At 39.0% G+C, this 21,072-nt stretch overlaps 1 protein-coding gene across 11 annotated transcripts in view; it reads left to right on the top strand.

The window, feature by feature from the left end:
• PLA2G4A (phospholipase A2 group IVA) overlaps positions 1–16,687 on the top strand; it is a 117,268-nt gene extending 100,581 nt beyond the window's left edge. For all 11 annotated transcript variants that reach the window (XM_048058954.2, XM_067001958.1, XM_013177934.3 and 8 more), the window contains 6 exons: positions 1,744–1,815; positions 4,020–4,262; positions 9,281–9,465; positions 11,889–12,084; positions 12,276–12,433; positions 14,019–16,687. In XM_048058954.2, the coding sequence (XP_047914911.1) occupies positions 1,744–1,815; positions 4,020–4,262; positions 9,281–9,465; positions 11,889–12,084; positions 12,276–12,433; positions 14,019–14,150 (986 nt within the window). In that variant the 3' untranslated portion in view covers positions 14,151–16,687. The remainder of the gene's footprint in view (positions 1–1,743; positions 1,816–4,019; positions 4,263–9,280; positions 9,466–11,888; positions 12,085–12,275; positions 12,434–14,018) is intronic.
• Positions 16,688–21,072: the final 4,385 nt, after the last annotated feature.

Below are 21,072 nucleotides of genomic sequence, written 5' to 3'. Positions count from 1 at the left end.
AAACAGTAATGGTGGTCATTTGTATTTGCTGTTCATTACAGAAGTTAACAAAGCTGTATTTTTTTACACTTGATATTACAGTGAATCTGTCTTCAATCTTCTCTTTCAACCTAGTATGCTTGTAAGAAATTAGATTTTATCCTTGAGCAAAAACTACAGTTGAACTTGCCATTGCTTTGATACTGCATATGATAGAAATTACAGACTAAATGATGTGTGTGCCATCATAGAATAGAATCATAAAATATCCTGAGTTGGAGGGGACGCACAAGGATCACCGATTCCAACTCCTGACTCCACAAAGGAACACCCAAAAATCAGACCATGTGTGTGAGAGCATTGTCCAAATGGTCTTCGAACTCCAGCAGGCTCGGTGCCATGACCGCTGCCCTGGGGAGCCTGTTCCAGTGCCCGACCACCTCTGGGTGCAGAACCTTTTCCTAACACCCAGCCTGACCCTCCCCTGTCCCAGCTCTGTGCCGTTCCCTTGGGTCCTGTTGCTGTCCCCAGAGAGCAGAGCTCAGTGCCTGCCCCTCCGTTCTCCTCGTGAGCCCAGCAGAGACCAACATCTACATTAGCCTTCTATGAGAAAAAGTAGATGATTATTTACTTTCACTTTTCCTTGGGAAAAATAATTACTTGATCATACGATCAAGTTCATTCCAATTCAGTTTATTTCAACTGGTTCCAAATTCGGATTATAGAGATGATTCCCAGCATACGTTATACTAGGGAACAAAAGTGTTTTATTTTCCAGAGGTCTCTCTGATACAATTTCAGCACTGGACCTCAGCTTACATCTCCAGTTTCTGTAGAATATGAGCTTCCAAGATGAGGCTGCTCATAAAACATAGAAAATTGACTGTATTTCAAGAAAGACTTCCTTCCATAATTTTAAACTTGGTTAATTAGTTTATATGTGGTATAAACGAGACTTTAGCAAAAATAATGTTGTCAGTCCATAATCCATTTTCACATGAATTAACCTCCAGTACAGGTCTGACTTGGGAGTGGAATGCGTTTCTTTTTCTGTACTCATTTTTGACATTGAAATAATTCTCAAGATAGTAGTGAACAGTTAGTAATGACTTTGTGGTTATTTTAGAAACAAAGCTTTAATTCTAACAAAATACATATTTTTGCCAGAGGAGTTCCTTCATTTCTGTTTTTATTTCTCCCCCTTCATGTTATGAAGTAAAAACAGTTGTCTCTTCTGCCTTTGTAACTGCACTGGCCTTTATTTTTCAGACATACTTGAGTAACACTTTAATAGCCATCTTGGCTTTTGTTTTTTCCCCACTATTTTAATTGGTTCATATATGTATGAATGAGGCTGTGTTCTTTTTCAAAAATTAGTATTGAATTAACAAAACTCCTGTTGTCTTTCAACTTTGCTAGGAGTTATTGATACAATAAAAACTATAAATTTTATTTAAGGTGAATGAAATGCATCAGATACGTGATGAAGTAGCGGGTGATGTGTACTGCTTTACATGTTCCTTTTGCTTTCTCAGTCTTTTGGCTAATCTTCTTAGTTCAGGAGCTTTGCAAAAATTGCAAACTAAAGCCAATATATTGTGATCAGATTCTGACTATAGAGATGTCCACAACAGATGAAATCTCTTAGCTGTATTTCCTGTTAGGAAAAGTACCAGTTTTATGCCTTAATTTTTTTTTAACTTCTTAGCTATTTTGACAATTAAGTCGTAGCAGTTTCAAGTAATTTTTTGTTTCTTTCAACAGAAAATATTAGGCTAAAGCACCTTGTAAGTAATGACAGTTCAGACAGTGAAGATGAATCACAGCATCCAAAAGGTAAGGAAATCACCACATTTTATTTCATAGTTTACTTTCTTCATCAGCTTTCTTGTAGCATATTCAAGTTTGTGGATTGTCAAATCCCATTCTTAGTCATATCAAGAGTCCCTTAGAAAAGAGGGTGGTCATTTATACCAGTAGTATAAAACTTGCCTGCTTAGTATAAGGGTCTTAAAGAAGCCAGTGGCTCAGCAAAATAGAGAAATCTTGAACAAGAGACCTCAGAAGGCCTTTGGCTTGGCCGCGTGTCTGCTGCTCAAGTCAATGACAAATTCTCTTGCATGTCTTCAGTCTTGGCATCAGCACAACAAGGCTTCACAGGGCTCTTAGATTTCATGTACATCCCAAAACTAGCCTTTCTGAGTCAGGGATCTCCTGAAGTCCAGCAAGATACTGAGCTCAGAGGCATGTTTGAATTGTTATCAGCACAGCAAACTAGCACTACCCATTGTTTTAAGGGTTATTTGTCAAATACTTACTTGAGAATGGTTTACTTTGTGTTTACAGCATTCATAGATGTCTTTTAGCTCCTGTACAAATGACATCTGATACAGGAAATTCCAAGTTGGCACGGTGTTTTAAACAGTGCCCAAATCCAGTTTCCCAAAAGAGGCACAAGCACATGTGTAATACTGGTCAGTGGGAAAAAAAAGACCCTATTTAAAAATTTAGGCACCTGAACCACCTACAGAGGTCTGTGATTTTAGTCAGGTTCTCTATCTCATCCTAATAATGCTTTCTGTATTTGATGATACTTTTGGAGAATAGTGATTTTCACCTGAAAATTTCAATTATTTTTTAAAAACTAAAGCAAGGGCAGGAATGAAGCTCTATGTTCTCCTGTGTAATTTTAGGGTCTGCAGGAAGAAAACAAAATTCTGTGAAATGAGACTGTGATTGAGTCATTAGCTCAGCTGAATGATTACTACTTCACTTCCCCTTATGTGTAAAATAATAGAGAATGGGTGATACCACATCTTATGTTTATTTGCAGATTTCCTGTTTAAGTACTAGAAGCACTGTTTAAGCCAGCAGCAAGAAACACTACATTTCTTTCAGTTTGTAGCCATAGTGGACAACCTACAAATCTGATTTGTATGCATTTAGTAATCTTTCTTAATTCTATAGGATACTTTTGTACAGATGTTGGACCTCAAAACCATGTGGTGTTTGATGTTTGTTTTCTCTCTGTTTATATAAAAAGCCTGTGCCTGAGTTATCTTCTTACACAAAACAATCAAAAAAGTCAAGTTATGACAGGTTATGAATGTAAGGTCACACCAGTCCATGTCATTTTAATGTCTATAGCATCTAGCTATAGACATTAGAGTACATTTTATTGTATTCTTTAATTAGAACTTAATATTGATTGTAGTCTATAGTTTACTGAAATGATATTTTCAGATATTGTAGAATTCCTGTGTTTACAAGCATTCAACAAGCATTCTTGTTTATACAGATATTACAGAATTTATATTTAATATCTGCAACTTTATACATACCCTGTATCTACTGTGGCTGCGAAGAATGCATCTAAGTCTGTGACTGCTTGCAGTAAAGTGAAATAGAAATGACCTCTTTTTGAGCAGAGGCCACCCGAAGGTCTCTTTCTAAACCTAAAAGAGTGGTATTTTCCAAGGACAGAGTAGAGGGATGTTTTAAGGAGAATGACTGAATCTGCTTCTGTAAAGATTCAGAGGACTAACTTTGGCTCGTTAAGGAGAGCTGAGTTTCTAGCAGTCAGCAAAGGATGGAGGAGGGTGTAATGCACATCAGGATGAATTTAGGTATGCATCGCATGGACATTCCTGATTCAAGTTTGTCACCTGAGCACCGGAGAGTTTACATTTTGGCTGTCAGCACAGCTAAAGTTAAATCCTCATTGCCCTTGCCAGACTAGCTAGAAACAGTTCAGGTCACCTAACACAGTCCCAGCATATTTTCCTGATGGACACATCTACACTACTGTAGCACAATGAGAAATTTCACTGGCCTGTGAAGGTAAGAGGATGATTTCTCTCTATTTTCTTAGTAAAATTCTTGCACCAAAGCTCCTTCATTTAATCCATAGCTTCTTGAAAGAAGGATATAGTTTTGTGTAATAGGTCCTTTATTTTACTAGACCCTGGTTTTACTAGATCTTGGTTTATACTCCACACATTAACAGTCTCACCATTGGTTATTTTCATTTGCCTCTACAGGCACTGAGAATTCTGAGGCAAACCAAGAATATCAGAACAGCAGCCAAGAAAGCTGGGTACAGCGAATGCTGATGGCTTTGGTGGGTGATAGTGCCCTTTTCAACACCAGGGAAGGGCGTGCTGGAAAAGTGCACAACTTCATGCTGGGATTGAACCTCAACAGCTGCTACCCACTCTCTCCTCTGGCAGACCTTCTAACTCAGGAATCTGTGGAGGAAGATGAACTAGATGCAGCCGTTGCAGGTTAGTTCGCAGAAAGCCCGTGTTGATGCATATTTATTGTGAAGCTGTGAGTTCCTCAGTGTGGTAACATTTACTCAAACTGTGAAGTGTATGGTGGCTCGGACAGTAGCTGCACGGAATTAGGAATCATATTTGAACGGTATTTTGAAGATTTCCTATAGACAGTGTTACTTATACTCTGCTTATTGGAAGCCTATGAATTTCTGAGTATTCTTCTGGCACTGGTGCCTTTCTTTTTTCTTCCTTGGTAGGCAACAGAGCACTGAGTTAAGGATGTGACTTTCCCCATAGAAAAGTTATATGGGAAGATACATACTTTGTGGAGCCTCCACACACAGTTCCTGTGATTCAAATTGCAATGCTTGGGGTTTATTGTTGACATCCTTCAAGTTGAGGAACTGCAAATCTCCATTCCTTCTATGCTCTCACATGGCAGCACAGCACTGCCAACCATACCTCATAATAATAACAGTCACTCCAGCCCCTATTTTCTGTTCAGAGGAAATAGATTGTCCTAGTTGGTCATTATGCAATAGTAAATACCAGATGTCGTTTAAAAGCTTAAGTAGCAGACGGTCTCTAATGTATATTTGTTAATGTAACAAATCCCTTTGAGTGGTTGTATAGTAATTTCCATCTGTGTTCCACTTTCTAAATATTTTTACCATCTCAGAGGTGTTTACAGCTGGGTAATCTTAATATTTATAGTGCTTGTAAAAGAGGCAGGAAAGCGGGTAATAGATTCATGGTTGGAAAAAATGACAGTTGATGAGAATTTTGCCTAATTAAGATGTGGATAATCTTCAGTATCAACTATCAACTTCCTGGGTCTTAATTTCAGTTGAAATAAAATGCAGGTTTGACGGAATGAGCCTGCTCCTCTGATACAATTACTTTTGAGTGCCTATCACCTGAAAATTCTCTGGCTAAAATGTCTGGCAGAAGTTTGATTTAGCTGCAATTTTTAGTGTTTGTTGAAGCCCACACTCATAAACCTGAACTAACAACTCAGATCTAACAGCTGTGAATAGTTGCATTGTAGCCAAGGGTAGTAGAAAGACAAAACAAAAGATGAAATTTCAGTAGTTGATATAAAATTTAATCATTCAGTAGTGTGATAAGTGTATCCACATTTTAATGGTGTTAGTGAATTTTGCTAGTGAATATGTAAGAACCTAGGAGTCCAGAGGAGTAAATAGAAAGGAAACTTTGGAATAAATTTGAAATATTGTGTATTAGCAAGGCACTGGCTGCATTTAAGCATTGCATATTTATTCCTATCAGTGAGAATTTAGCTAGCAGTTTGAGTACAGAGAGAAGTCTCAATTGCTGTAGAACTTAATTTTTTTTTATTAACAGGCCCCAAAGGGAGAAGTAAGTGAATCAGAAAGGATATAAATAATGCTTTACATCTCCAGTTGTCTCAAGCCTTTCACAGACACGCTGAGTCGCACTGTGGAGAATGAACTGTGGTAGGCATAAGCCGATGCTACAGGCATTACGGAGGGCAGAATTTAGTCTCTGGAGTACCCTGAAGAGATCCCAGCTGCTTGATCTGAAAGTAAAAGTCCTTTAGGAAGTGAAACAGGTACGACCAGGCAGTAGTTTAGAAACAGGATCACATGCTCAGTGTTCCCAGCATGCACATACCTGGTGGTATTGTTCTCCACCAAACCCATGGCATTTAAATAATTCCCTTTTCCCAGGAGTACAAATCACGCCTGAGTTTTAAGACTTCAGCATGGGTGTGCTGTCTGCTTAGAAGGAAACATTCTTACAGCCCCAGATTCTGTTTGTAGGGCAATCAGTGGGATTACTGCTGCTTACTTCAGTGGACCAGCATCTAACTCCTTCCAGTGCCGGAGCAGAGAGTATATATACAAAAACTGCTTTTGCAGTAGAAGTGTGAGATCATTAAGGGCTTTAACTCAGTGAAAATGCCAACTTAGTTCCTATATTTGAACTATACTGTGATTTTATCGTCTTTTTATCATGTACCGTAGTTTGGTAATTCTAGCTTTTTAGTGCTTACATTCCTGGTTTATATGCTCAAAATAGTTGGCATCGTTCTGCTGTGGATTCAGTTTTTGCTGAGCATTTTCTTAATTGATCTCAAATATCCTTTAAAACTTTACACCTCATGAGTAGTTTCACTGTGAACTCAGAGTTGTTTTGTTTCTGTTCTTTGGTATTACAACACACCAAAATTGCTTGAGAAAATGCCAACTGAGTAACAATAAGGAAAAAAAAATAACTCAGTCTCTGCTTCCTTACTTCAGTATTTATGGAAACTGTTATAGTAGATGCACGTCAGTAGCAAATGCCCTCTTCGTCTCTCTTACTTTCATTGAAGCTGCCGTCTGTGACAAAGTTTGGCCTCTGGAACATTCTCTTTATTTCTAAACCATTCTTAATACGCGTTTGTGTATCCAATTACTGCAAATGAGATAGGCATGCTGTGCTGGTTTCACACAGAGCTATACTCCCAAACATGTTGCGCTTCTCTCAGCTGGTAGGTTGGACTGAAAGCTTCTCATAATATGGATGCATCTTTTATAAAAGCAGTCTGCATGAACTGAAAATTAATCTCCCAGGCTCTCAAAGCATAAATACTCCTTTCAGTCTTCACACTGCTTGATGAATAATGATGGGTTGGTTGAGCAGGGCTACTAGAGTATGTAGAGTGATTGTCCTGGATTCGTGTGTTCTAAAATGTAAAAAGAAGAAAGGTTTCTTATCCAGCCCTTCAGAATAACTACAGCACAGGGTATAAAGTAGACAAGGCTTCTTTTAGCACCAGGGACTCACATTGTACATTACACATCTCCCACGAGCAATTGCAGCCTCACCTGTAGTGCCCTGACCTGTGGCTCAGTCTGGCTGCTTGCCTTATCTCACTGGGTTGGTGTGTGTTGCTTCTGGCCTCCATCTCCATTGTGTAAATCAAATCAAACTCCATGCCGAGTCTGCCTTTAAATTCGTGTCATTAAGATAAATAAATAGGCACTGGATAATGTTCATCGCTTTTGGAATTTTGGCCCAGTAACAGAGACTTAAGTTACATTTAATTTTATTCTCAGTTCAGAGATTACAAGTATACTTCTGAAAGGAATTATATAAAAAAAAAAGCAAAAATCTTAAGTTGAATTTCTCTTGTAATTACAGGAGTCCATGACTAATAAAAAAAATTATGTGGTAATTATAAATTTATTGATGATATTACAGTGCTTTAGCATTTAAAATATCTTATTCTGGGTGGTACAAGTTTTGTTTAAAAGATAATTGTTAACTTGATTTTGGCTTCAAATTCAAATTTTATGAAGTAAACTAAGAGTAAACTAAAACGATGTTTTTGCAATTTTTAGGAATTCTATTGAGAATAAGGTTTTAAAATAAATTATAAATTGTGTTTGAAATATTGCCTTTAAAGAAGGAGGGGGGAAACGAAACTGTTTTAGTTATCTTAAAAGTATCTGTAGTAGGTGTATGTTTTTAACAGTGGGTTTTGAATTATAGTGAATTTGGTAAAGACTAATATATTTTCACTGATTTATGCTAATTCATGGCTGTGAAATATATCTAATTCTAAAATAAGAAGAAAATAAGGTAACAATGCCAAGTATTTTGAGCATATAAACCAGGAATTCTAAAATAAGCACTCACTCAGCTCTTTAACACTAGGCAGTCATTTGAAAGTGTTTTCTCTCATGGAAATCAGTGCAAATATTAGGAAATAGGTGGATCATTTCTCATCAAAGTGACTTTCAGTAAATAATAATAACAGAAATAAAAATTAAAAAATACGTGATCTGAGAATTTTTTCAGCTCATAACAGTACATTTTTCTCATGGATCCTGAAATGAAGAAGGAAAGCTGTTCTAATGAAATAGCGTTTGAATCAATTTTGATGGATTTTATTCACATTGCTCATACTTTCAGATGACTTTTATTGCCGATAGGTTGGTGTTAGGAAATTTAATTATACAAGAAATAGTTACAGGGTTCTGTTCATCACTGCTTAGATTACACTGCCCTCTACAGATATGATCATTAGTTTTTAATCGAATGGCCAAAACATGCATCAGAAATAGTTTTAAAATCTAGAGCAAGAAAAGACTGTCAGGAGCAAAGTGTTAACTACTGCAAGGGTAGTTTAGCAGTATCCAGGGACTTGGATAAGTGCAAAGATTGCTTATTCTTTCCTGAGTTGCTCCCAGAGAGTGTTGGAGTTGAAGAGAAAACATCATCTTCACCCTCAGTTTGGTCATTAGGGATAGAAGACTATTTTATACAATACCATGGCAGTAAGTAGGTAATTCTGTTCAGTGCTTAAATTTTGGATACTAATATGAGTTCTCACTTCTTTTTGTTCCTTTTTGTTCCTAGTATAGTAATGAGTATGAGGTCATGAGGTTTGGAGTAGGTTGAAAAGCAAGTTGTTTGACTTGTTAGTCTTAATTTTAATAGTCAGAAACAGACAAAGGTGAGCAGTGCTCAGGAGCAGAGCCACTTCAAAGCTTTGTGGGCAAATTCTAGTTACTTGGGTGAAGAAGATCTGGGAAGGACAGAAGGTTTGGGAGGAAACCTGGAGGAGAAGGTTGGGCAGGGAGTGTAGGACCAGGGATGTATCTTAGTAATCTGTCTCAACGTCCTGTAAAGACTTTCCTTTGTGTCTTGGGTTGTTAGGGTTGAAGGGATAAAGCTGGGAATGCAAGGGTCAAACCTGGGCATCTGTCCCCATCTGTTATGCTTTAAGCCACCTCTGCTTCTGCCTTGGGACAGGCTGTTGGTGTGCATGGCCTTCTGAGGTCCCTGCCAGCCCTGTTTTGTTTCTCCTTCTCCAGTTGTTAAGATGAGAATTAAGGTTATACATATGTTCATGGTATGTGTAGCTGGAATACCGAAGATTAGATTCTGTGGAATGTTCAGTACTTGGGGAAACACTAGAAACCCCATCAAAATTGCAGTTCTTAATTGCTGTTTTCCTGTATTGTTTTGTTTTTATTTGTTCTGCGTAGATCCTGATGAGTTTGAGAGGATATATGAACCACTAGATGTGAAGAGCAAAAAGATTCATATCGTGGACAGCGGGCTTACATTTAATCTGCCGTATCCACTTATCTTAAGACCTCAAAGAGGGGTTGATCTCATCATCTCTTTTGATTTTTCTGCAAGGCCAAGTGATTCCAGCCCTCCCTTCAAAGTAAGTAAGACAGGCCATTCCTTTCCTTGCGTTAATAAATTTATGTTGACTCAGTTTCTTTCTTCCAGTTGGGTTGGCCACACATTTCATGGTTCCAAAAGGCCATAGTGCCTATCTACAGCACTGGAGCAACTTGTTTCCACATCAAGGCAGAATATTCCACTCTGCCTTAGTTTCTGTATGTGTTACTCACATGATGCAACTGACACAAAGTAGAAAAATACAGTTTTGGTCTCTGTAAACCATTGTTTGAAGTAGTAGCTATGTTGCTTTTTATGAAAGTCTTGCCTTCACGTTGAACTGCAGAATGTTATGTCAATGGGAAATAATTAAATTTACTGTTGTGCTAGCACTCTAGCTCTGTACAACCATTCTCAGTGATGCAAATGAATGGTTTTCTATCATCATCTTGTAGAAATGTGTTTTCAGTCACTCTGGTATTGCTAAATATTTAACATTTTGAAAGTGGGACTAACTGTTCATTTTCATGTCTCTAGGATAATCCCAGTACTGGTTTAAGTAGGATTCCTAACACCAGTCATGCCAGAGCAAAACAACCACAGAAAAATACGGATTAAATTACCTACTTACTTTCTGTAGCAAGTGTGGAAAGCATAGCTGTCTGTCTGTGCAACGTGTACAAGTTGTGCACCCATGCAGCTCTATTTGGTCAGAAAAGGTTAATATTGGATGATTTGGTAGCTGACAGAGAAACAGTAACACTTAAAATGTCTGTTGAGAAGGTCTTAAAGAAGAGGCAATACTTACTGGAAACCCAAGTGAATTTTTAAAAAGAACTTAAATACCTGTTTGAGAAACACCTGGCATTCTTTGTAAAAGTGCTTTATAGACAATTTTCAATTAGAACAAGGAAAAAACATTTTTTTCCTTCTTACTACCAAAGGACAAGACCTCACAGCAACAGTGAAAATAACACCACGCCAAAATGAACTCTAGATCACTGTTGTCAAATGCAGAGAAAAACAAGCATCAGATGACTAGAAAGGAGTAACCTCTGTAATCTCTGGGTCTCGTGGGGGCCACCTGGAGCACTGAGAGGAACTGGAGCAGTGCCTTTCATCTTTCTTTAATTGATTCAATCCCACAGTCTTCTTTCTTCAAGTTTCTATTCATTTAAGAATTTCTCTCCTTTTTTGTCAGGACTGTTTCCCCTGTCTGCTAGATTTACTGATGCAGTGCCATCATCTTCCCTGAAATGCTTCTTCCCACCCGTTTTTTATGTTCAGCACATGGAGTCTGTGTAAAAGGCTGTTTATAGTTGTCTCTATTAGTCTGCCTAGGCATTCAACTTTCTGTTTCCAGCAATTGCAATTTTCTGTGCCATTTTGGTGAACATACCATAACATGGAGAGATTGGTTGGGGAACCAGTATGTCATCCTGAAAGTTTTTCTATAAACCATAATTTTTAAAATGCAAAGTCATTTTACGCAAGAAAAGACAATGGGAAAATTAAATGATGCCTTAGGTTTCCGTAAAGCCACCGGTGAAGGGAATGGTTCGTTTGTTTCTGAAGCACGAGTATGTGTATAATTAAAAGAGTGATGTACCTCCAGCTAATACACAGCAATAGTCCAGAGGCAGAGGTTGTATGGTGATGGCCTAAAGGACAGAAACCAGTTTTGTTTACTGACTCTGCAATCTCATTGGCTCTGCTTGCATTACAAAGAGTAAATGTCAGTTCAAGAGTTGGGCCTGTTGTATCTATGGTTGCACTCTAATATACTTTTATTACTCCAACACGTAGGAAAATCAGCCAGCTGAAGTTGATAACTCTGCTCTTGTTTTATCATTTTACACCCACTATCTTTTAATCTCTTGTGTATCCACAACAGTTGCCCCAATTTCATTCAAAACAAAGATTAAATATGTTGACCTTCCCTCCCCTTCCTCTCACACACCCTCATTACATCCTTTTGAGTCATTATTTACAAATTATTTTGTTTACTCAATTGTCACGAGGAAAAAGAAGACTGTTTTCCTAACTTACTTCTTTGCTTAGCATGCTTTCAAATGTTCTTCTGTGCTGTGATGTGACTACGAACATAACAACGCGTGGATTGGTGTTTATTAACCCTCACTGGTTTCCATAGCACTGATACTCAGTTTGCAAGTAAAATTACAGATGGTTTTTTCTAGCTGTCAGCTCTGTAAATTCACCCAAAGATTTATATGACAGACCAACTCTTTCCTTCCTGTGAATCATCACAGGTGATGAAGATTGGGCAGGCTGAATGAGTTGCTCAGTTGCTAGACTGGGTCTCCTGTCCAAAGATGGACTTGATCAGTCCTTCTGTGGTAAAGTGTGAGATAATAAAACTGCTTCTAGTGCGGATACCTGTATCCATCTAGATAAAATCCCTTTTTGCATTGAGCGCTTGTATATATTGTGTTATCTTTTCAGGAAATTTTGCTTGCTGAAAAATGGGCCAAAATGAACAAGCTTCCTTTTCCGAAAATAGATCCAAATGTATTTGATCGAGAGGGCTTGAAGGAGTGCTATGTTTTTAAACCAAAGGATACCTCTTCAGAGAAAGACTGCCCAACTATAATCCATTTTGTTTTGGCAAACATCAACTTCCGGAAGTATAAAGCTCCAGGTGAGCAAGTAGTTTTGGATGCTGAATCTAGGTGTTCCTTTGAAGTTTTATAATGATGTAGTGTTTATAGACTAGAAATGCTTTGTCCCTGAAATGACTCTTAAGTCTATCTGTAGTAGTTAGGGATTTCAAAAAAAAAAATTTAAAAAATAAGTTGGTAAGTTTTAGTTGTGTTTTTGTTTCATATGCAGGTGTTCCAAGAGAGACACAAGAAGAGAAAGATTTTGCAGACTTTGACATTTTCGATGATCCAAATACACCATTCTCTACCTTCAACTTCCAGTATCCCAACGTTGCTTTCAAGAGGCTTCATGATCTAATGGAGTTCAACACCCTCAATAATATAGATGTATGTACACCAGTGTGGAAGGGGCTTAAAGGGTCTAGACTGTTAAAGGGGAAAGTAGGTAAACCCCTGGGTCTGCCATCCTAAAGGTACAGAAGTTTACTTAAGTGTTTGCCTGATTACTTTGGCATATAAAGTGCTTCCTGCGTTTAGTTGTGCCCGTTGTTATTTTGAAAATTGAGCTGGATCAAAGCCCATTATAGTCAATGGAAAAAATCTGCTTTATTTTAATGAGAGATGGAGTAAACTCAAGGTAGGTTCTTTATGAGCTTGTGTATAAGCATGCTGATTATGGGTGCGCACACAAACTGTGTGATGGTTGGACCAGATGATCTTGAAGGTCTTTTCCAGCCTTAATGATTCTATGATTCTATGGCCAACTTGCGTCCTTCCAGCCTGGGAAGGGAAGTAGAGAATGCAGTTACTGGAAGTAACCCAGTGATTGGACTTACCTGAAGAAAGTTGGATGAGATGCTCAGTAAGAATTGGGTGAAGAGAATTTGGTCTTTCACTTGACCTCCATTTATGTAATACCTAAATATCAGTTTTATAGTAAGCATAACTATATATGATCCTCTGTCAATAATAATCTGTGAGGCTGCTGAAAGGGCTAGAGGGTACTTTCCAGCAGATAAAAATTCTAAATATTTTCATGACCATGAAGATTGACTTAATATGGTGTCCGTCTTCCAAATAGAACTGTTGGAGCATGGTCTGTGTGCTTTCTATAATATTTGACCCTGTGCTTGTTAGGATCCACTCCCATTCCTGCTCTGTTCTACTGCCATTTCTGTGTTGTTTTTTTCATTTTAGCATCAAAAGCCCTGCAGGGTAACTGAGCAAATGTGACTGCAGAGGATGTAGGATTCTTTGTTCAGGTTTTTATACTCAGGCCTTTATGTATGATGATTTTCTAAGTAAAAAAAAAAAAAGAAAATTGAACTTATTTTGCAAAGATCGGTGGAAATTTCCTTCTCAGCTCTCTCCATGGTATTTAATTATACTTTTTAATTGATACTAGCAGTAACACAGGGCTGTGATTGGTAACCCTTTTCTCACAGGATCTGTAGAGTGGCTTTCCATATTCACAGGTGTAAATCATCATCCCAGATAAAGAAAAATGTGGTTTTTTTTTCAATGTAGTGAGTAAATCTTGTTGCTTTGGGACCAAGGAAGCGAAAGTGGGGATTTAATGTTTCAATATAGTTATGATTTCATACACCCTTTAAGTATGGATTTTTACATTGTTCATTTACCCTTCAGTGTTGTGTAGGGACTCAGTTGAGATGGTTCATTTAGTATGTTCCTGTGTGACTTGTTTGATGTTGGAGATATTCTGTCATACCTATTAACTACATCTAAATAATTGTTTTATACAATAAAACAAATGGAATTCATAGTGATACTCAGCAACCACTTTGTTCAGAGGATGGAGCAGAGATGAAATTAGGAGCAACAGGTGTTAAGATCTGAAGGGGTCTTTTCATTCAGTTAATAAATCATTAAAATTTTGTTATCTTTCATTATCATTAAATCATTAAAACTTAGTTAACTTTCCCAGAGTGACACATTGTTAATTGTTTTCCAGGTGATCAAGCAGGCTATGATGGAAAGCATTGAATACAGAAAGGAGAATCCATCTCGCTGCTCTGTGTCGCTTAGCAGTGTCGAAGCAAGGAGATTCTTTAATAAGAACAATCTTAACAACAACCATACGTAGAAGATGTGTCACAGGTCCCATTCCTTGGGACTGTTTCTATCTTTGGAGCTGGTTCTATCTTTATAACTGGAGTTGTAAAGACATTTAAGAGCATCACTACTCTTGAAAAGGGCTGTGCAAAGGTCCCGAAAACCTTTTCTTGTGAATTTTCAATATTATTTTGTATTTTTTTTTTTAAACATTGAAAACATTTCAGTATATTGATATCCTTACTTTAAGAACTATGTAATTAGGTTATTTTAACTATAAAGTCACTGAGTTCAGTGTCTTTTTTTTTTTCTTTTTTCTTACAAAATTGTAAACATTGGTGGTTTCTTTTAGCGGGACAATTGTCTTATATTTAATTGATGTAAACTGGGCATATCTTGAAGTGGAACACAGAATTAGAAACACAATAGAATAAATCTTTAATAGCAGAGATGATACAGATATATACCTGGCCTCAGGCCCAGATTCCTCTCTGCTTTACACGCGTGAGAAGATTGCCTTCGACTTTAGTTTGAAAAGTCAATAAAAGCTGACTATTACTGCTAGTCAGTAGCAGCTTCCTCGTATATTAAGTTGCTTGTCTGCTTACTAGCACTGTTGCTTGCTACACTGTTGATTTCTTATACTGGAAGGGGTTTTGCTTGCCGGTAACTGTTGGCTATATTGGCCTAACCAAAACTCCATCATCAAGCTTGTGTTTCACCTTTTAATTTTATTCTGTGAGTGGTGGCTCTTAAACAACAAACGCTTTGTAACAAATGGCTGTCAAAGAAATGGGATCTGTACATCTTTGATATGATCAGTAGGATCCTCAGCTGGTTGTTAATGTTAGGAAAGCTGTTGTAGCTGATACTAAGAAGGATCTGCTCTTGAATCTTTGAATCACAAATATTTTCACAAAAATTGAAGTCCACTTTACTGTTGTTTAAGAATATATACATCCACTCAGCAAAAAATCCAGCCTCTTGCATTTTCTATTTCTCTTTTGTTCCACGAAATTACATTGCTTGAGTTTTAGCTGGTAGCACCTGTGTGTTAAGTGGTTATTAGTTCACATATTTCTGCCCCAAATGTTTCCAGGTAAATTAAAAATGATTTTGCATTTATGATTAAAAGCAATACATTTCTGCAAAGGGACAGTGGCAATGTTTACAGTGGATAAACAAATTTTTCCTGTGTAAGAATGTGAAGTAGTTCATCTGTTAAGGGCTATATTTAAAGTCTATTTTTAGTACTTTGAACAGCAAAAGACTACAAATAAACATAGATTATTTTAGTACCATCTGAAAAAGTGATTAAAATCTTCATATTAGATAACTGTGCAAATACATAGGAAAGGGTAGTCACACCTCCAAACACTTCCAGCCTCCTTTGGAATAATGTAATCAGCAAGTGTGAAACGAGCAAAAGGAACTGACAGGGCCACAGGGTGACACACATCAGTGCTGCCTGTGTACCAGATCTGAAAGCTGCAAATTTTAGGAATGCTTGGCTGATGGGTTTCATTTAAAACAGCTACAACCAACCAAACAAAAACCTCTATGGAATTAACTCTTAGCGGGTGCACCTGGTAGTCCCAGAAATTTTTTGTTATCTGCTTTGTTGTGGGGTTTGGAGAAGGTGGCAGGGGCTGAACAGTTTGGTTGAAAGTGAACTTAACTGTCTGGGAGAGTTAATGAAGAAGGACATGCAAAGGTACTTCTAGAGGTGAGAAGGTGGAAACCATCTCCAGCTGCCCTGTGTCCTGCTTGGCCAGCAGCAGGTTGAGAACAGCACTCCTTTCTCTAGGAATTGCATTGTGGTGAAAACAGAAGGTGTTGTAAGTGGGATTGTTCATAGTAGCAAGGTTAGACGGTATGGGTGTTTCTTTGTAAGAACTGTAAATGAGATTTTGCTCTCTGGATTTCTGTTGACATTAATAGGGTTCAGATTTCACTCTCTTACCTTTCTGATAGGGCTTTCAGGATTCTGTCAGACACAGAGATAATTGTCACAAGGGCATCAGTTTGTGTAAAGAAGCATATCTAATCTTATTTGATTATTTTGTGACAAAACAACTTTTACTATAACTGCTCCTTTATCCAAGTTTATTGCTAATTCAGTGACTGTTCATCTTATTGTGAATAATTGAGCTATTTTTAATTGCTAAAATCTGTAAGCCCGGGGGAAGGGAAGTAATTATAATGCATAATAGATGCTGCATCATCCCTTCTTAAATCTACTTGCAATGCTAGGTAATTAATAACATTTTCTGTGTTGATTAATAGGTTTTATTTCTGTTTGACGTAATGCATGTTTAAAATCAAGAGAGAAAATAAAAGTAACTTATCTTAGTGCTGCATATTTTAAACATTTTTCAGTAAATTTTGGAATACAGGAAGAAACCGGTACTGTTATTGTAATATTTTCTTTATATTTTCCCCTTTTTGTTAATGAGATAATGTTTGTATTTTGTGAGATGTACCTTCTTTGTTTTATAGAAGTTTTATCATACTTTACACAGTTTATATTATTACAGTGTTATCAAACAATAAAAAATATATTTGGCACCTACTGTTTTCAGTTTATTTTGATCATTTACATGATATTTTCACTTTTTTTTGTGAACGGATGTGGAACAATTTTGTGGCGTACGTGGAACCTGGTGGAGCAGCTCACATGCAGGGAATTCAGGGCTTTCCTTGTTAGTCTTTCTTTCTAGTTTAACTGTAAAGAATGCAACTTTGAGCAGCCCAATGTGTGGTGATGGTGCGTCAATCCACTTCAATCCCCACTATTGTATTTTGCTGCCACCACTCTGCCAGCTGCTTTGTGCTTTCTCTTAAGAGCTTGACAGCATGGGCTTGGATGCTAGGTTTTTACTATCTTTAACCTCAGAGTTCTTCAAAAGCAGGCCAAAGTTCCTCCAAACCTGTTTGGGTCAAATAGCTTTTGGCTTGTTGCTTCTGTTTGCTGAAAACCGAGTACAGTCTGTTATCTGCAGGTACTTCAGAAATGCAAGGGCATCATTGCAATGAGAGACTCATAAATACTCCTCATTGCTCTTTGGAGTCAGCTATGACCAGTAGATCAATGAATAAAATAGTAGAGGCATCAAAAGCTTTAGGTCTAACATGCATATGGGGGGTATAACAAATGTTTTAATATGCAATAAATTCTTGAGCCCACACCACAGGCACCTAGCACTGCTGTATGACTTTTCTAATCTATCTGCAAAGGCAGGAGTCTCTTCCTCTGCTAAAACCAAATCTATCAGAACAAAACCTTGTTCTAACTTTTTCAAGCATTTGAAATGTCTTGGACTCTCCAGAATAATTTCACTAGTCTCAAACAAAAAAAAGCTCACCTGATTTTATTTTAACTTCAAGTAGAAAAATTCATCATGGTATGATCAGAAACAGAATTTGAAACCTATTTCAGTTCAGCTGTAGGGTCTTACCCAGTATACTAAAAATAGTCTGTAGTCTTAACATACTTAGTATATTAAAAAAGTCTGCAGCCTTACCTAGTATATTAAGAATTATGTCAAAGGGCAATAAAAATGAAAAAAATAAACCATAAAAACCCTTCCACTTCTGACAAGTGATGGGAAACTAAGAACCCTTTTTTTTTTTTTTTTTTTTTTTTGCTTAGCTTAAAGATTTAGTCTTCTCTTTCCTGTTTCCCCATCTGTCTCCTAACCCTGCTTGATCTCTTTTATCCCTGTGATATTTTTTTCCAACCAAGCATATGTATGTTTGGAGGAGATTCTTCTCAAATGCAAGTACAAACACGTACGCTTGGGTGTGGATTTTCTCAAAAACTACCTATACGATAGTAGAAGGTGGATTTTGAGGGGGAAAAAAAAAATACAATTTTGGCAATTTGTGCAGCCGTGGAGGTACCCCCACTCTGGCCAAACACCTGCAGAGTGCTCAGCCCTGCCGTTGGCTGGGTGTCTGGGGAAGGCAGGCACGCATCCTCGCAGAGCTTCAGGCCGAGCCCCCCACTGCCAGGGGAGGAATCGGAAATTCTTTTTTTTTAGAAGAAACGAATGCTCAGAACGAAATCCTACTAAGCCAGAAAGCATGAGAGCACAAGGACGTTGGCCTTGAGATTGTTTGCATCAGCATGTAGAAAACATTCTGGCAGGGAGCTGGGGTTGTGGCGAATGTGCTTTCCGTTTTGACCAGCATATTTTGTCTCTGGGATGCAACCTGAGAAGTGTAAACAGGCTCTGGTATTCTCTTTGCAGGCTGGATCGCCCACAGATCTCAGCTTTTAGAGCACTAGCAGGCTTGATTTTGAGGTTCAGCTGCTCTGGATGAACAAATGGATGGGATTTTAGCAGTGCGGCACAGGAGGTTGTGCAACCAAAGACATTTACATACCACATGTTTGCTCTGATGCTCACTCAAAGCAAAAGCATGTAGACATTTCCTGAAGCTGTAAATTCACCCATCACTCTTACTGCTTTTTCATTTCACATACGGGTTAGATTTGTGTATCAGTCTGACTCACCCAATTAAGTTGTTACACACTGACCCTTCTCACGCTAGGTAAGCAGATCGTCATAGCAAAGAATTCCCCATGACAACAAAACCATGAGACTATTTTGCATGCAGAGAAAAGGCAGCACAATGATAAAGTTCGCAGAGTGACCTGTTCACCTTTGGGCTAACCAAAAAGTTACAATTTTCAGTACAATAGGAACAACAATTTATTGTGTGACTGTTTAATCCCCGAGTGCCATGCTGCAGGTATTTGGCTCAAGCAGAAATCAGGGACTGAAGCCCAAGCCAGCAGACTTCTGCTCCCTTTAGGTCTTGTCAGAAGAGGTGCTGGAACAGAAGGGCAGAAGGGAAGAGCTGTGCTGGGCCTCCATGCCTTGGTTGTATTAAAGCTCTCCCACTGCCTTGGAGAACTGAGCGCTGACCCAACTTTCTGCTTAAAGAATATTTTGTCTTTGATCAGAGCAGTGCTCCTCACGTGCTTTCTCCTGGAAGCCTGTGGCCGAGCTAGAAACAGAATCTTGAGCACTTTAGGGTGACTTTTGACCTTCTTGTTCAACTGAGCAGAGAAAACTAGGCAGCTGTGTTTTTATTCAGTATCAGGCAAGAACTACTGCTGTAGATGAAATCACACAATTTCTGTCTTACCATTTTTTATTTAGCCTCACCTCTGTTCCCAGCCCAGCTTTCTGGAAGGGGTCCCTGGGACGGGTCCCTGGGGCCAGCGCCTGCCCTGCGAGGGACGCGGCCACTTGCCCCTGCTGCCAGGCACCCGTAGAGCTTCAGACGAGGAGGTAACGGCGCAGGCATGTTCCCCACCACACATTATAGCCATTCTTTTGCCAACACATTGTTTAGGGTGTGTTATGGAAAACTATGAGAAGGAATTAATGTGATGACATGAAAAGAAATTGAGACAAGTATTTTGCCAGTGTGGTTGGGAACAAGAAACGCTGATGCTTTGCAGCTGTAGATTTAATACAAATGCTTCCTTCTGGTCCAGTTTTGCTAAATCCCGGGGATTTGCTACAGGACATTTTTGTCTTATGGCTGAATGCTGTTTATGAGGCTAACTAATCTGTGCTAGCAGTCAGCAGAAACAGACAGCCTGAACGGCTGATACCTGCGTATTGGCAGACCCAGCCCCGAATGTCCATCTGTCCGGCAGCCACTCCCATCCGGTCAGAGCCATGGCCCCGGGAAGGGCTGGGCCCCATTGAAGCCCATGGGGAAAAAACAATCCAGGGCCCATGTGCGCAGCGGGCAGTGAGGGCGGTTTTACCATCCTGGGGCCATTCACGTGGCGATGAACTGGCGGCCCACAGCATTCAGTGTTTTTCCATTTGCCTAGGAAAGCCAGTGGAGAACACTGATGAGGTGGTTTTGCCTCCAGTAACCTCTTCCCGTTTTCAGCAGGACCTCACTCGACCTTGGAGAGGTCCAAAAAGTTTGTAATGCTGACAAGCTTGTCAGCCGTTTCTCCCCCATTATCTTCCCTTCCATCTGTAGGTGGAGATGCCTCTTCTGAGCATGTTTTGAGCAGGTTTCAATAATCAATGCACCACAGACCTGTTTCTCTTGTTGCGTGCCCAGGTGTCATTTTTCTCTTTCTTCTCTTTCTCTTTCTTTCTCTTTTCTTTTTCTCTCTCTTCCTCTTCCTCTTTCTTCCTCTTCCTCTTCCTTTTCCTCCTCCTCTTCCTATTCCTATTCCTCTTTCTCTTTCTTTCTTTGCAGGTGACAAGGGGGTGTTGGAAACAACAGGGACAATCATTTCACATCCCATGTCTTCAGTGTGTCTGTATTGGCTGCTTCCTTCCCTTCATTTTGGCATCAGAGCTTGGTGCTCTTTCCCTGGGTGCATTACTCTGTATTATCACTCTTTTCAAGCCTGAACCATGTCTTCCTCATTTCCTGCACTGTGCCCAGCAAATGCTGTTCAGCAACAAGGGGGCAGTGGCCTCAGGGTGCCGCTGTGACAGCGAGATGCAGCAGCTGTGCATTGCGTTGTGTATTCTTGATTCCCCAAGGGAACAATCTGTGCTCTCTTTTCCTCATCATCCCTCTGGGCGCTTTTGGAACAAGATACGGAAGCACAGCAGCACCGCAGTGCACGGAAAGGCTGCCATCCCTCCCGCTGCCTGCCGGAGGAAAAGACTGCCGCTTGCAGGTCACCCATGTTCTGCAAAAAGTGTAGGGGGCTGTAATGCACCACCGCTCACCTTAGGCTTCATATTTGCCAAGTGTAAGCGTGGAGGGAAAACAAGACAATTGTATTTTTCACAAATCCTACCTTCTCCTGACCTGCTCCTTGCTTTCAAGCCATGTTGGAATAATAGAAGTCTTCCCTTAATATTCAGCTGCAATGAAGCAAGAAGGCATGCAGGTGTCTGAAACTATTTTAAATGCTCCCCACTACCTAGTTAAGAACTATGATCTAGATGAAG

The sequence above is a fragment of the Anser cygnoides genome, chromosome 8, assembly GCF_040182565.1.
Source record: "Anser cygnoides isolate HZ-2024a breed goose chromosome 8, Taihu_goose_T2T_genome, whole genome shotgun sequence".
NCBI classification, from domain to species: Eukaryota; Metazoa; Chordata; class Aves; order Anseriformes; family Anatidae; genus Anser; species Anser cygnoides.
Note: the sequence above shows the minus strand (reverse complement) of the source record. Positions and strands in the feature narration are given on the sequence as shown.